This window comes from Aspergillus viridinutans (genome assembly GCF_018404265.1).
Source record: "Aspergillus viridinutans IFM 47045 DNA, scaffold_6, whole genome shotgun sequence".
NCBI lineage: Eukaryota > Fungi > Ascomycota > Eurotiomycetes > Eurotiales > Aspergillaceae > Aspergillus > Aspergillus viridinutans.
Genome location: NW_025091222.1, coordinates 484810 through 500854, shown reverse-complemented (window position 1 = coordinate 500854; position 16045 = coordinate 484810). Strand labels below are relative to the sequence as shown.

The following is a 16045-nucleotide window of genomic DNA, read 5'->3' as shown; positions in this document are numbered from 1 at the left end:
CAAGAGGGAAAAGACTCAATGCATGAATAAAAATGGGCAGGATAAGAAAGTTAACGAATGACTGAATGAAGTTGGATGATGCGAAAGAATATTATGACATGGCAGGGCTCGTCTGTTCGAAGACTTGAAGTCTTGCGCATGGCGGTGGTGTTCACGTTTACCTTAGGTTTCAGGTGCCTAAGGTACTTGGAATCGATTATTACACCCCTTACTCGAAAAGTCTAGGTCGACTTACTGCGGGTCGTCTTGGTCATTTAAGCGGCCCACTTCGAAACAGAGTTGAGGTGGTTCGGTATGTAAAAACACGTCTCGACTGTTTACCAGCCACGGCCGTCTACGTAAGGTACGGTACCTAAGGAGCCTAGGTAAGTACCTACTTCGTAAGGTAGATTCCAGGTACCGTACCGTACACAATACACAGAATCACGATGAAAGCCATGCAATAATGAGGAGGCAGGATGCATGAATCCCTCTGGTGAGGGACAGATGGGCTGTAACTCCGTACACATACTACTACGTAGTAGGTATGTTTGGGTTGGGAAAGTTGATACTCGGTCTGCTTAATGTCGAAGTAAGGTAGGACAATAATAGCCGTGAGATTTAGATTAATACATATGTGCAGTGCCTGAAGCCGGCCACCTCACATTTACTCATGTACCCGAAGTGCTATCATCCAACTGTACCAAGACTAGTAAGGTATCATCAAAATACCTGAGTACACACCTACGGTATCGAGTTTGGGAACTAGTAAGGTTCCTTGCTAAGTCAAAAACCTCGACGCTAAATGCTATTCATAGTATCATAGTACTAGTATCAAGTGGCCAAACCACCGAATGTAGATGATGACGTATCTGGAATCTGCTAAATACTATGCCGCTCTTTAACAGTTCATGTAGGATCCTAGAGGTATAAGTTGAAGAATAATAATAATAATGACATGATTGTCGAAAGGTCAACTATCAATCTAGCAGTATCGAACTCCTGCAATTAAGCACATAGTACATTGCAGGGAACATCGTCGTTGTTTGATTTCCGTGATATGAAACAATGGGCGACCAATATGATGATAATTCCTGTGGTGATTTCTCTTCGGCTTTTTTCAATCCGGGCTGTGCCCAAAACCTTGCGATGTAATGGTACACTGTGCTGGAAAACAGTACAATGATAGTTACTGAAAGCAGCGTCCATAATCACTTATTTGGTCGTTGCCAATCGAGGACATGAAATGAGTCAGAACGTTGTGCATACTGCGCATGTGTACTGAAGTAAAGGCAAAATTACGTATGTATATGCTACCTTCTCCAAACTTTGAATCTAGGTAGTCTCACAACTTCTACCAAGCTGTTGTGGTAGAAGCGGGTGTTGCCTTCATAGAAGGAGTGGGAGAACCATTGCTGAGTATGAATAGGTCCTTGAGCGAGGGTATGCTATCTACAACCCTAACATTAATCTGGTCCTTTTGCAGTTGGCCGGTCTACCCAGAGTCATGAACCACTGTCGATCCGATTGCGCCACTTTCACCTGGGGTTTCCAGCGTGATCAATCTGCGGCTTCTCCGAGTCAATTCCCAGGGGTCGTTTACCCTCAGACGTGACATACTTCCACTGCTCCACTTCACATCCACCGCGAAGGATCCCAACGCGCATAGTCGATAGCAGATTATGGGCGGCGTTGGAGTGCTGATAGACCCCTCCGTTGAACATAGCAGTGGCGTCTTTTCCGATGGCCGATGAGATGAATGCCTTGCCTCCTGGATGCTCCTTGATGAAGTCGGAGACATCATGAATGACGCCACCAATGGCCACCAGGGCCTTGTTAGTCGACCTCGACTTAGTAGCAAACTCATCCCAGTCTACCACAGGAAGTTGTTCGAGGGGAATGCCCCAGTCTAGAGTCGCGCGTTTCTGGTCCACCTTCTTCTGCAGCTGCTGCAGTCGTCCCTTTTCAATCTCGTTGTAACGAAATTGCTTGAGATCGTAGGCGAGCCCAAGCTGTTTCCAGATCCAGATCATCCACTTGGTCGGGTCATACTGCCACCATTGAATTGCATTGCGATAATCGGAAGGGAATTCATGATGGAAATTATGATACCCTTCACCTAAGGTCACCAGTGCTGTGATGACATGATCCCGCGGGGAATTACGGTCGTCGAATGGCTGCTCACCCAACCAATGAGCCAGTGAATTAACACAGAAGGTGGCTTGTTGGATAAAGAAAACACGCAGAATCCCAGCATATACCAACCCACCCTGCCAATCACCCCATCCCAAGCCGCACAACAGAGTAGGAAGAATTAAACTCATGAAGAGGGCGGACTTGATATAGTGCTTGTGCTGCCAGACCACCACAGGATCTGCGTCGAGATCTGTGACATCTGTGCGGCCAACTTTCTTGTAGTTTTGCTTCATAACGAGCCATCCGATGTGCGAGTATAACAATCCTTTCCGGACTGAGTATGGGTCCTTCTCTGTATCCGTGTAGCGATGGTGAGCTCGGTGGCCACGCGCCCACCAGCGGATCGAGCCCTGGCCCGCAGCGACGCCGACGGCGGCCAGGTAAAGCTTTAAGGGGAGGGTAGCTTTATACGAGCAATGCGCCCAGCATCGGTGATATCCTGCAAAAATCAGCGATCTCACCATTTACAATGAAGGGAGAGGTGGATAAAACGTGGGAAGGAAGGAGATTACCAGCAGTGATGCCCAGGCCTGCATTAAAGTAGAATACAAGCGCAAAGAGGGCTGTGCGTGGATGTAGAGGGGTCCAGTAGGCCCCAATACAACCCAGAAGGGGGACGAAAAGAATGAAGAAGCAGTTCAGCCAATTGATATGCCGATGCCAGGTTGACCATGTCATGGGCTGCTCAGTGATATGCGATGTTCTGGCGGTGGTACTTTTACTCTTCCATATGGGAGCGTGATCAGTGGCGCCATCATCGGACTTGGCCTCAGGGTCCTGGACGTTATCAGAGATCATTGTGTTCGTCGTAGAAGTTGTCGATCCATCTATTTGTTCGAGGAAGAATGTCAGAAAAAGAAGAAAATCTTCAGCGTCGTTAGTGAATAGGTAGTGACTGGTTAAGTTTTGGGTGATCTATACGATTAATGACTCGTTGGGAAGCTGAACAAAGAGGCTGCCAAATCGGACATGCCATGTTTTGCATCCCTGCGAATAGTAATCGAAGGAATATCGACGTTGTTCTTTTCAAACCTGATATTAGTGTTGATGTTGTTGGGGAAATCTGTTGAGAGGGTGGGAACTGCGCAACAATCGTGAGACACAATGAGATTGACCTCAGCAGATCATAACCCAAAGATTTCAGGAACTATAATCAATTCCGGCAGCAAGTTGAATGTAGCACTAAGCATAATTCGCAGAAACCTGGCTTATATGAACTTTTCTGCGCATGTGGAACTCGGAGAGTTGTAGAGGGGATGGAGGGGTGGAGGTAGGCTGCTATCTCAATTTATGGTGCGAGAGCTAGCGACATAGCTCACCATGGCCACCAGAGGCGTCGTGTGATAACTGTATAGGGAGCTACGTGGAAAGTTGATATGACCTTGTGAGGGAGAACTTCTTGGAGTGTTTTCTGGTGGTTGAGAATGGCGACTCATCCAAAGCCTGCCATGTATGATAGCTTTCGGCCACAGTCCAATTATTATCATCATCTGCACCTGGTCCAGTTTTATCCCCTCCCTGCATGTAGCTTAGATTCACAGCTATCAGAAGGTCCGAGTGTTCTGTTGCACACAAGCAGAAGCTTTGCCATATGAGCCATACGCTGGGTCTATTCAAAGCCCTGCTGCTTCGGTAGCTCTTCACCTCTAAGACGGGACCAATGTGTAGTCTGGACCACCGGTTGCTTAATATCGTCTGCATTCGCTGTACTGAGGGCTTAATTAGTGGCATGTCAAGGCATACCCTCCTTGGAGTAAAACTGAACAATTGCGCCGGGCGAAAGTTCGAGGACGGCGGGGTCCATATCGTCGATTGAGAGGGCTGACGGACGCAGGGAGGAAAGCCGCGTTGCCTCGTCTCTTCTCATCAGCGGCGGATGAATGCAGTTTACTGATTTCCTAGATGTGATAGCTGTAGTCCGGGAGTTTGTGTGGCAGTAGCCCGGCTGGTTGCCAGCCATAACAGATGATGAACATGACAATGTGCTGAGGGATGAGGCTTCTATCTGATCAGCGCGCTGGTCAAAATTGATTTCGAAGAGCGCTACACCAAGCACTCGCCGCAGCTCGAGCGGACATCTCCCCGCTATGAATCCAGGAGTGATGCGTGCCCTTGATGGCCATAGCTTATTTGTTTAGATAGCTCAAATTATTTGAGCCAGAGTCTCTCATTCCACAGTGCTGTTGTCAACTATCAGGTTGTACCTCAGCAGTCCCTAGGTCGTTGGATGAGCTATTTCTGTTAAGGAAGCGAATGATTTGGGCGTATCATATCATGGATAGGACAATTCTGGGAGAGCGAGGGCACCCCGTGGCTGAGCATTTATTGGGGCCTGAGGCAGCGAGTTTGTTAGTGCAAGAAGTGGCGCCAACTTAAATGAGAACCGCGTGAGTTGCCGACTGCCGCGCGCAACGCGAAAGTCCAAATTCCAAAAAAGCGCACATCTCAGAGTGAAGCTCAGCAGCTGATAGCTATTTGACCTCTGACTACGCTTTGATCGCCACATACAGTATCGCGATTCCGCTCTCTCTTCGTTCTTGACGCTGAAATCAGGAGTTGTGGATTTACATTCAAGGGCGGATTGCTCTAAAAACCCTCCACAATGTGAGATGCCTTCGTCGCACTCGCTCTCTTTGACTCGTTATACTCATCTCATTCATAGGGAGGCATTTGACAACATCTACCTCGACCTCTCAAAACAGCCCGGAAAATGCAAGCTCGCTGAGAGTGGTTTGGGATGGCGCCCTTCTGGCGGCGGTGATACCTTCACACTTGATAGCAACAATATCGGAGCAGCTCAATGGAGCCGGGCAGCGAAGGGATATGAGCTAAAAATCCTATCGCGCTCATCGGGTGTGATTCAATTAGACGGGTTTGACCAAGAGGTAGGACTGGTGGCGAAAACCAACCTTAATGGTAGATCTGGGCACTGTTTTATTGACTTTGCGGATTTTGAATAGGACTTCGAACGATTGAGCAAGGCGTTCAAGATCTGGTACGGCATCAATGTTGAGAACCGCGAGCATGCACTACGAGGGTGGAATTGGGGTAAAGCAGAATTCACAAAAGCAGAACTCGCTTTCAGCGTTCAGAATCGGCCTGCATTTGAGATCCCGTATTCGGAAATCTCGAACACAAACCTGGCGGGTAAGAACGAGGTCGCAGTCGAGTTCGCTCTTACATCAGACGGCGACGCCAATGCCCAACCTTCTGGAAGCACAAAGAACCGCGGTCGGAAAGCTGCTGCGGGTCCGGATGAGTTGGTCGAGATGCGTTTCTACATCCCGGGGACGGCGGTCAAGACAGAGAAGGGCATCAAGACAGAAAATGATGAGGAGAACGGAGAAGAAGAGGAAGAAGGCGAAGAACAGAATGCGGCCAACCTCTTCTATGAGACTCTTATGGAGAAGGCAGAGATTGGCGATGTCGCTGGTGACACCTTTGCTACGTTCCTTGATGTCCTTCATCTTACACCCAGGTACGTCTCTCCGTTGAACGCGCCTTTCCGCGGTTTCATACTAAGGAACTCTGCAGAGGTCGCTTTGATATCGACATGTACGAATCGTCCTTCCGACTTCGCGGCAAAACATACGACTACAAGATTCAATACGCCTCTATCAAGAAATTCTTCCTGCTTCCTAAGAACGACGAGATGCACACACTCATTGTATTAGGTCTTGACCCTCCTCTACGGCAAGGTCAGACTCGGTATCCTTTCCTGGTCATGCAGTTGAAGCTCGATGAAGAAATCAGCCTGGAGCTCAACATGACAGAGTCGGTTCCCTTCGAAATGTTGTTTTGATGTCGAACTTGGAACTAATTTTCTGTAGGGAGCTATTGGAATCCCGCTACAAGGATAAGCTGGAGCCTCGTTACGAAGAGCCGATTCATCAGGTCGTCACCAAGATCTTCCGTGGCCTGTCTGGCAAGAAAGTCATCATGCCATCAAAGGACTTTGTCAGGTCAGTCATACTTATTGTTCCCAATTCGCCTGACCCGTGCTGACTATGTGCAATAGCCACCACGGACACAGCGGAGTCAAATGCTCGATCAAAGCCAACGAAGGTCTTTTGTACTTCTTGGACAAGAGCTTGATTTTCGTACCCAAGCCCGCTACTTATGTGCAGATTGAGAATATTGCTGTTATCACCATGTCTCGTGTTGGTGGCGCCGTGTCCGCAAGTAGAACATTCGATATTACGGTCACATTGAAGGCTGGAATGGGTGAACACCAGTTTAGTAACATCAACCGGTATGCTATTTCCAGAACTACATGCCACTAGTGTCACTAATACCTACCACAGTGAGGAGCAACAACCACTTGAGGAATTCTTCAAGGCCAAGAACATTCGGTTTAAGAACGAGATGTCGGATGACGTATGTGTACTCCGACAACAAACCACAACTTTCTGGTCAATAGATGCTAATATATTGCAACAGACCTCGGCACTCATTGCCGCTGCCCTTGACAACGATGACATGATGTCTAGTGATGAGGATGCCGGGCGGGCTGATCGCGGCTCAGCAGATGAGGATGAAGAATCTGTTGACGAAGACTTCCATGCGGATTCTGAATCAGACGTTGCGGAAGAATTTGATTCTGAGCACGAAAGCAGCGGCAGCGCAAGTGACGCAGAGATGGATGACGCTTCGGACGCCGGCGATGACGAGGAAGATGTGGACATGTCAGAGGAAGAGGAACGACCCAAGAAGAAGAGCAAGATTGGGAAGTAGTTTGGTCTGTTCTGGACAAAATCGACATACTTATGACCATGGTTGTATAGTGAATACAATTGGAAGCGAACTCTCTTTCCCTTCACAGAATGGCTGTACCATCAATCTACAGACTGTCATGGTAATTTATGTTGATTCTAATGAAGTATGACTCTCGATTCTGAGCCAATATCTAGATATAGTCTACTCTTTAATTGCAAATACAGAGATCTCTTGGTGAAGGCCCCGGTCACTATTGCTTGAGCTTACTTTGGTTCTGATAAGTTGCATAAGCATTCGTCTATCGCGGCAGCTCTCCGTTTGTGGCAAATCTATTGAAAATTAACCCGGAAAGGGAGGCCCATATGCCAAGCAGGATTGGGTCTATCCCTTTAACAGATGCAGACTTACTGCTTGAGTTAGGCTGGGGGAAAGTTCATGAGTATGCATTAAACCGTGTCCATCTTAGTCATATTTCATCGGGCATTGTTTGTCTACAATGGACAATGCAGTTTTGTATGCAATATGTAGATCTCTGTAAAGCTACATTAGAAGCAGCAGTCAGCTCTTTGGCCTTTGTGATAGTTCGAAGCGCTACTTATTCTTATCAAGCACTACCTAGTAAATCTGCCCTTACAGTTAAGCATCCAACCTAACTCATCTCATTTAATAAAGTGCTCTCAAACCCTGCCTGCAGATTTGTACTACATCCCAATACTGCCGATATGTTACCTTACTTCACAACGGTGTGTGCTCCCATGGAATAGTTCTGTATGCCTTGAATAACCCGGAATATAAGCTGGATATATATTGATGATGGCACCATATCGGTAAATTCTTATCTTCGCTAACTCTATCCCGACCTCAGAGTATCCCCGAATCTTGCAAAACAATTGCATAAAGGATATAGCAATCAAAATATGAATCTTGACTGCCCAGATTTCAACTCTACCAAACCAATTTGATGGACCATCCATGGTGGTAATCCGATCCTGCCTCAGGCCGCTAATCAAGTTAATGATTGGTCGGTGGCTAAATTTCCGTTTGAATCTTGACGGGAAGTTCCATGGGAGGCTGTTTTTTACCCCTGACTGAACAGGTAACCGCGGTACCATCAGTATTACAGAGTAGGCCAGACAGATGGCTCGCAATATCGTACATACACTTGATATGAATGATGGGATGTTGTCAAAATCGGGGGGAAATTCTTGATATCATTAAATCCTATGCGCTAAGCTAACTATAAGAGCTGTGTGGGCTTTTATTGATTGTCGGACCATAGATATAGTGGACGGTACAGTAATGTTCTGAAAGCTGTAGGATCAACGCTCGAGGTCATTTCAAAAAAGGTTCCGGAGCAACATAAAAGAAGTCCTAACTCGATGCTCTTTACTTCGTAGAGACGCGTCTTTTGTATAGAATCGAGCTGTCCGTCCTTGGGCAAGTTCACTGTCTTTCTGAAGTTCTAAATCTTTCTCAGCAGTCAGGAAGCGTTCATTGTCCATGGATATCTTCAGCCTTTAGAGAGGTAAGCTGTGTAGAATGGGATAAATTGATAGGTCTTTTTGCTCAATCTGCGTGGGATTCATGACTGAAAGGATTAGATAGATCAATGCTGTTTTGTTTCTCGGGACAAGTATGTGCTTGAGGCTAAGATTTTGCTTAATGGAGCGAAGTGCCCCTTTCTTTGGCGGATTGGCAGTATCCAGTTAGTAGGATGGCTCGCTCCAGCGACCAGCTTTCTTCGACCTCCACCCCATCACTCTCCGCAGGCCCAGTTTCCCCTGGTTCTTCATATTATTGTTGCTTCACTTCTCTCGTTCAACAACCCCTTCCTTTTATTTGTACTCAATAATTTTCCCTTCATAGTACTTTATTTTCCTACAATAGTTATTGTGTCTACCTTTTTTCACACCGCCGTTGAGCTTGATTGGGATTATTTACCGTGATCTTGGTCATCCTCTGCTTGTGGTTGACTGATTTCACCCTTTGCCAGTGAAACAGTAGTAAGTTAAGATAGCACTTCCAGGGCTGGAACTCCTCCCTACTTCTGCAAACCCTTTGAGACCGAGGCATCGATTTATTTATTGCCCTTGCTCCCTTCTGTGCCCCTCTTTCCCCTAGCTGCGTGCAGTAGGAACCTCTGTTTGCTAATTCAGAAGGCGCTATTCAGGGGAACTTCCTTCTTGACGCTCGCTACCTTGATTGCATCCCACGCTCGCTTCTAGAATCAACGGATAATTTTTACAATGGGTAAGCCCGCTTTCGATATTCTTTTGCATCGAGCTACATTCTTGTGTCAACCTGTCCGCCAACTGCCCGTCAATTCTCACTTGTCATCCTCCTGAGTTCTACGTGCTACAATACAACAATGTCGGTGGCCTTGGAGAATCCCACTGTGGGGGAGAACCTACCACTAGGATCTTCGAGTCCGACCCTCAGTTCGCTGCAACAGAAGCCGGGACCGAAGACACTTTCACTATCCTCTCTCCTGCCAGGGACCTATCCGTCTGGAAGTGAAAGCCGAATCACATATAACTTTGCTGACTCTTCTTCGGATGATGTAGCTTCACCATCCTCTCCTGCCAATGGCACTCCCGCGTCTGTCAAGGAATCACCTGCACCTAGCAGCCCAGGATCTCCTTACGTTGAGCGTAGCAACCCCATGGGTGCCGGCAACGCTCAGACAGTCAGCTCCAAAGATCCAAAAGCTGTGGCTCAAGCTGCCACGGACATGAAGAACGTCGTTCGCCGCAAACTGGCTGGCTACGTTGGTTTCGCCAATTTGCCGAACCAATGGCACCGCAAGAGTGTGCGCAAAGGATTCAACTTCAACGTGATGGTTGTTGGTAAGTTTTCTCCGAATCAAATTCGGAAGCGACGCCAATTCTGAAGAAAAAGGACCCCATCATGGATTGCTGACTTCATTCGATAGGTGAATCGGGTCTTGGAAAGTCGACTCTCGTCAACACTTTGTTCAACACCTCCCTCTACCCGCCCAAGGAGCGTACCGGCCCGAGTCACGACATCATCCCGAAGACAGTCTCGATCCAGTCCATCAGCGCAGATATCGAGGAAAACGGTGTCCGTCTTCGCTTGACTGTGGTGGACACTCCCGGCTTTGGTGATTTTGTCAACAACGATGACTCGTGGCGCCCTATCGTCGAAAACATCGAGCAGAGATACGATGCCTACTTGGAGGCGGAGAACAAGGTTAACCGCACAAACATTGTCGATAACCGTATTCACGCCTGTGTCTATTTCATCCAGCCCACCGGCCACTCGCTGAAGCCCCTCGACATTGAGGTCATGCGTAGACTGCACACCAAGGTCAACCTCATTCCTGTCATTGCCAAGGCCGACACATTGACCGACGAGGAGATTTCCCTCTTCAAGCAAAGAGTAAGTAGCACGCGCTTTTCACCGATCATGAATTGGTAACTAATCCTGTCAACCCCATTAGATTCTCGCAGATATCCAGCACCATTCGATTCAGATCTTCGAGGGACCACGCTACGAGCTTGACGACGAGGAGACCATCGCCGAGAACCAAGAGATTATGTCCAAAGTTCCTTTTGCCGTTGTTGGTGCGAACACCGAGGTCACCACAGCTGATGGCCGTAAAGTGCGTGGTCGTAGCTATCCTTGGGGTGTCATTGAGGTTGACAACGAGGAACACTGCGACTTTGTCAAACTGCGCCAGATGCTGATCCGCACTCACATGGAAGAGCTCAAGGAACACACCAACAACTGGCTCTACGAGAACTACCGGTCCGACAAGCTTACCCAAATGGGTGTCGCCCAGGACCCAAGCGTGTTCAAGGAGGTCAACCCAGCAGTCAAGCAGGAGGAGGAGCGTGCTTTGCACGAGCAGAAACTCGCCAAGATGGAGGCAGAGATGAAGATGGTCTTCCAGCAGAAGGTTGCAGAGAAGGAAAGCAAGCTGAAACAGAGCGAGGACGAATTATACGCGCGACATCGCGAGATGAAGGACCAACTAGAACGCCAACGCCAGGAGTTGGAAGAGAAGAAAGCCCGGCTCGAGACTGGAAGGCCAATCGAAGAGAAAGGGAAGAGGAAGGGCTTTTCTCTCCGTTAAGGCTTTACTACCTCAGCACTACCTTGGGAGCACCAAGGGTATGCAACGCCGTCGGAGACCTACCGGTGTCTCTACGTTTGATCCTGCACGACTGTTGATTAATCCAGCGCTCATTTCGACTTCCCTCCATTCTCGTGTGTTTATTTGTTTCACCACGCTCCTTGAAACTCTTCTTCCTCGTATCTGCTTCTTCCGGTAACGACTCTACCATTTAATTGCGCGGACCAAGAAAAAGAACTCCTCACCCTTTCTTTTCCTTTTCCAGCCAGAATCGATACTCCATCAATTGAGACTTGACTGGGAGATGGGTTGGAACATGCGAACCGCGAGCGGACAAGTAACACGTCTGCTTGCTCGAGTTGTCCTTTGCTTCACTTGCAGGATTATGAATGAGCAAGGGCTGTGGCCCGCTCAGGTTGAAATCAGCTATCTTACGCCCACTTTCCACTTCGCCGTCATGTACTTTTCGCGTACGTTATACCAGGTGTCTGCCTCTTTCCTATTCCCCAATGTGGCCAATCACTCTTCGTGACATTCTATTCTCTTGCCCTCTTCTGCCCTTTTCGATACACATTTTAGTGAAATACCTCACCCTCGACCATCCTTCTCGATGTCCTGTTTCCTTTACAGTCTGTTCTGTTCTAGTTGTCAATTTTAAGTTGTTGTCAAAAGTAATCTCGGTTCGCTCGCTAGATTTCTTGCGCCGTATGTGTTGGGGTTATGATGTAGTGGACAGAGAAGCGACCAACACGTAAGGAAAATCAAGAAGAAGAAAAGCAGACGAAAAACTTGACGGACAATAATCAGACTTGTGTACTCGCACGGTCGTTCAAAAACTTGTATAGCAGAAGTTGAGGTTTGCATTGAACAAGGGCCAGCAGTTGCATCATCCCGAGGTAGTACTCGACGTCACTGCGAACAATATTAATGACGAGGTGGAGTAGAGCCGCGCAGAGCTTCCGCCCCGTTCTCCAGCTAAACCACTTCCAATAATATAGGTAGACTAAACGCACACCCCAAGTCGCACGTCTCCCCGCCCAGCCTCCCCTCACAGTTTGTCGACGGATTATCGAGCCTACCAGCCTCAATTAACTGAATTTTGCCCTAATACCGAAAAATAATATTGTCTCTGCTATTCCATTGCCACTCCTCTTCACAGTGCCTTTCCGTCCTTCCTGCTTCCTCCGCCTGCGCAACACTTTAGATAACAACTGTCCCTCACAGCACTCATGGCTCCTCCACCTCCCTCAACCTTGCCACTTCCTGAGAGGCTAAAGGCTCTCGTTCAAACATTACAGTATGTGGACTGCATTGCACATTGATCTCATCATTTGGGTACTGACGAAGATGGCGTGAACCCTATAGATTTGCTTGGTTTGTTGGGTAGGTCACCGTTCATATTGCAAGAACAGCACTCGATCCGCCCCGTCAGTGACTCGGTTCGGATTATGAATTTATTTCATTCTCAATTTGCTCGGCGCCGTCAACGCATATAAACCCTGCTATTCTACCACCAGGGCCCTTTCGAAGAAGGCAGTAGCATTAGCTGGCAGGTTCACTGACCATCTACAGGCACGTGACGCTTCTCATCTCGGTTTTCCGTTATCTGTTGTCCTATGTCACCTTCAACTACTACTCCTCCGCTGCACAGGTGACTTATCGCCTGGCGTTTATTGCGGCTGCCGGAACATATGGAATTGTTGTGTACAAGGCACACATCGCCCGCGGCCGCCTCCAGGGCAGCGTTCCCAGTATTGCGTTGAAGCTCGCTGGAGACGAAAATGTCCAGTACCTTGGTGAGTGGTTCCTCGGCGGCTGATTGCTACAATGACTTCTCGGACAGCCTTGGCTTACGAATTTACGTCAGGAATGGCTTTGGTGTGGCTCTACTCTCGCCAGATCCCTCTGGCTCTACTTCCCTTCAGCGTGTACTCCGTTTTCCACGTTGCCACCTATACCCGTGCCCACTTGATTCCTACTTTGCAGCCCCCTAGCCAGGGTGCGACTGGTGTGGCCTCTCCTTCCTCCCCTGGCTCTCCCAAGCCTGCTGCGAAGCAGTCTCCTTTGGCGGATACCATTGGAAGATTCGTCAAACAATATTACGATACCAGCATGGATCTTGTTGCCGGGCTGGAGATGGCGCTCCTCTTCCGATTGCTGGTATCGCTACTCACCTTCTCCAAGGGCAGCATCGTTCTCTTTATCCTCTATCTGGCTTTCTTCCGCGCTAGATATTCCCAGAGCTCTTTTGTCCAGCAGGCTGTCCGTCATTTCACCGCCAGAGTCGATGCCTCAGTCTCTCACCAGAGCACTCCTCCCGCAGTTCGCCAGGGTTGGGAACAGTTCAAGAACGTTGTGCGCCAGGGATACGAAACCACGGATCTGAGCCGCTACACCTCCGGCGCTGCTGCCAAGAAGCCTCAGTAGTCCGGATTGTTGAGAATGCTGGCAATGTCTGTAATGAGGAGCGGTCCCACGGAAATCCTGTCAAGGTTCGCCTTCCCGGGAGTTTCTTGGGGCCGCTTGCAAATATGTTGCGTTCGCTGATGATTTTTCACGAATATAAGAACCATTGATCTGACGATGATCAGGCCTGGCCCGTGGTTTTGAAGATAGGAGCTGGTGGTGAAAATTATGCGCAAGAATGGCTGAAGTGTGCATGGGGGAGCGGGCATAGGACGTAGCCTCCTTTTGCTCTAGTGTTTCTTGCAGAGATACTGCAACTCTTGGATGTGCAAGATGCACTGAGGTCTTCAATGCATCTTATACCCTCATTCACGGTGCGATTATATTGTCGATTGTCGTTGTTCCTCTATTAGCCATTTGCGCTGTCTTGGTTGTATCGTTCTTAAATAAGCATATCACGTCTGTCAGCCGCTTTCGGAAGTTCAATAGTGATATTAAAATTTCTTGATATTCTTGCCGAACATGTGCAATCCTGACTTGTTGTCTTCCTCGGTAGGATCAATATTCTCCTGGGTTGACCCGGAATGGTGCCTGAGGCTGTCACAGGGCTCGGGCGGCGGAGGAAGCGGAAAAACCGTCCGAAATTTTGGGAACTTTTTGCGGTGTTTGCAAGAGGCCAATAGAAAGAAACAGCCACCCTTCTCTTCTTATTCGGCATATCGAGAGGTGCGATGCCACCGATCCTCGCCTCTCCATTCCTTTCAGAACTTGTATAATATTGAACTGTATTCTTTTGCGCTTTACTCTCACTTTCGCTCTCACTTTCGCTCTCATCTTCCCGTCATCTTCGCTCGAGGTGGCGTGCTGTCTTAAATCTACGCCGCCGCATCTCAACCACCGTGGTTTGGCCCGCACCACGATCTGGTGGATTGCGGTGTCCTTGCAATGAGCTTGACCTCGCGTGTCTTCAGCCTGTTTTCGACGACAGAGACATCTACACCTGGTTCACCTACATCGTCATCATCATTCTTGCAGAACGCCAAGAGCGGCGGCAATACTACGTCTCAGAATGCTAGTCCGATGAAGAGGGAAAACGGTGCTCTTGTACGACAGGATGCTTCGATGGATGAAGAAGAGGAGCCCCGTCCTCCATATCTACATGTATGTCAATATAGTCGCAATCACCTGGCTCGTGATGAATTGGGGTAGTCTGCGTTATCGCACCGGAGTGGAAGACCCTTGTGTGACGGGCCCTTTTATCTTTATGTGCTGATGAATGGATTTTCCTTGAATACAGGCAATGCTTGCCGGAGGTATCGGAGGCACTTGCGGCGACATGCTTATGCATTCGCTAGATACGGTCAAGACTCGGCAACAAGGTGACCCTAATTTTCCTCCGAAGTACGCATCCATGACCTCGTCGTATGCGACCATCTACCGACAAGAAGGATTTTTCCGCGGTCTTTATGGTGGTGTCACCCCCGCCCTCCTTGGTTCTTTCCCGGGAACTGTCATTTTTTTCGGGACATATGAATTCACCAAGCGATGGATGTTGGATGCGGGGATCAATGCGAATGTGGCATATTTGTCTGGAGGTATGTGGGAAATGATCCGCCGGGAGAGTTGAATGTGCAATCATATTGACTTTTTTTTTTCCTCCGCTAGGGTTCATTGCGGACTTGGCCGCTTCTGTTGTATATGTCCCCTCGGAGGTGTTGAAGACACGGCTGCAACTCCAGGGGCGCTATAACAACCCTTACTTCAATTCTGGATATAATTACCGCTCGACCTCAGACGCGCTGCGAACGATCATTCGACAAGAAGGGTTTTCTGCGCTCTTCCATGGGTACAAGGCTACCATTTTCCGTGATCTACCTTTCTCTGCTCTTCAATTTGCTTTCTACGAACAGGAACACCGCCTCGCGAAAGAATGGGTGGGGTCTAGAGATATCGGTCTTGGGCTAGAGATCCTGACTGCTGCCACGGCTGGCGGAATGGCAGGCGTGATTACTTGCCCAATGGATGTCGTAAAGACTCGAATTCAGACACAGCAGAATTCAGATGCTGTCAAGCCTTCTTCCACTTCGACCAAGGCCCCCGCTGAGCACGCTTCTACTAAGGAGACTCCTCGGCAACATACTTCAAGCCAAACCACCTCGAGCCTCCGGACTCACTCCCGGCCGATATCCACCGGAGGAGCTTCTACTTCGGTACGGGCCCCTGGATCGCCTCGTCTGGACACCTCGTCATTCTTCACTGGTTTGAAGATGATCTACCAGACTGAAGGATTTTCCGGTTGGTTTCGCGGGGTTGGCCCACGGGGCGTTTGGACCAGCATACAAAGCGGGACCATGCTGGTCATGTACCAGTATCTGCTGAAGCAGCTCGAGGCATGGCAGAGTACTGGGGAGACGGGACCTCTTTAGTCGAGTCCTTGTCTTCAACTAAATAGAGGGGGCCCCCCTTGTAGATATATTCGCATCGCAGCCGGAGCATATGTGTGTGCCTTGGCAGGCTATGTTTTGCAGGGCGTTCTGGCGGGGTTGTGGCATATTGATTTTCTTCCCCTTCTGCATCGGACCAACCTCTCCTCGCTATTGCGCATCATGACAAGATGACAGAAATCACCACTGTCATTGTTGATATGTATAT

The 16045-nt window shown here is 48.7% G+C and overlaps 5 protein-coding genes across 5 annotated transcripts; 4 read left to right on the top strand and 1 right to left on the bottom strand.

Annotated features, from left to right (window-relative positions):
* Window positions 1–1517: 1517 nt before the first annotated feature.
* Aspvir_008041 (acyl-CoA desaturase) lies at window positions 1518–2973 on the bottom strand (the record flags this gene model as incomplete). The annotated part of the gene is made up of 2 exons (XM_043271217.1): window positions 1518–2614; window positions 2688–2973. 2 exons carry the CDS (start codon window positions 2971–2973, stop codon window positions 1518–1520), a joined length of 1383 nt encoding a protein of 460 aa, XP_043127152.1.
* A 1811-nt stretch (window positions 2974–4784) lies between these two features.
* Window positions 4785–6909, top strand: Aspvir_008040 (FACT complex subunit POB3; the record flags this gene model as incomplete). Its single annotated transcript, XM_043271216.1, has 7 exons — window positions 4785–5060; window positions 5136–5653; window positions 5710–5949; window positions 6006–6137; window positions 6194–6427; window positions 6480–6552; window positions 6616–6909. The coding sequence occupies 7 exons, from the start codon at window positions 4785–4787 to the stop codon at window positions 6907–6909; spliced, it is 1767 nt and encodes a 588-aa protein (XP_043127151.1).
* A 2350-nt stretch (window positions 6910–9259) lies between these two features.
* aspB (septin AspB) lies at window positions 9260–10987 on the top strand (the record flags this gene model as incomplete). The annotated part of the gene is made up of 3 exons (XM_043271215.1): window positions 9260–9737; window positions 9824–10290; window positions 10352–10987. The coding sequence occupies 3 exons, from the start codon at window positions 9260–9262 to the stop codon at window positions 10985–10987; spliced, it is 1581 nt and encodes a 526-aa protein (XP_043127150.1).
* A 1229-nt stretch (window positions 10988–12216) lies between these two features.
* Aspvir_008038 (uncharacterized protein) lies at window positions 12217–13414 on the top strand (the record flags this gene model as incomplete). Its single annotated transcript, XM_043271214.1, has 4 exons — window positions 12217–12284; window positions 12353–12370; window positions 12560–12783; window positions 12855–13414. 4 exons carry the CDS (start codon window positions 12217–12219, stop codon window positions 13412–13414), a joined length of 870 nt encoding a protein of 289 aa, XP_043127149.1.
* Window positions 13415–14338: 924 nt separating this feature from the next.
* Window positions 14339–15819, top strand: Aspvir_008037 (putative mitochondrial carrier protein; the record flags this gene model as incomplete). Its single annotated transcript, XM_043271213.1, has 3 exons — window positions 14339–14554; window positions 14691–14988; window positions 15059–15819. 3 exons carry the CDS (start codon window positions 14339–14341, stop codon window positions 15817–15819), a joined length of 1275 nt encoding a protein of 424 aa, XP_043127148.1.
* Window positions 15820–16045: the final 226 nt, after the last annotated feature.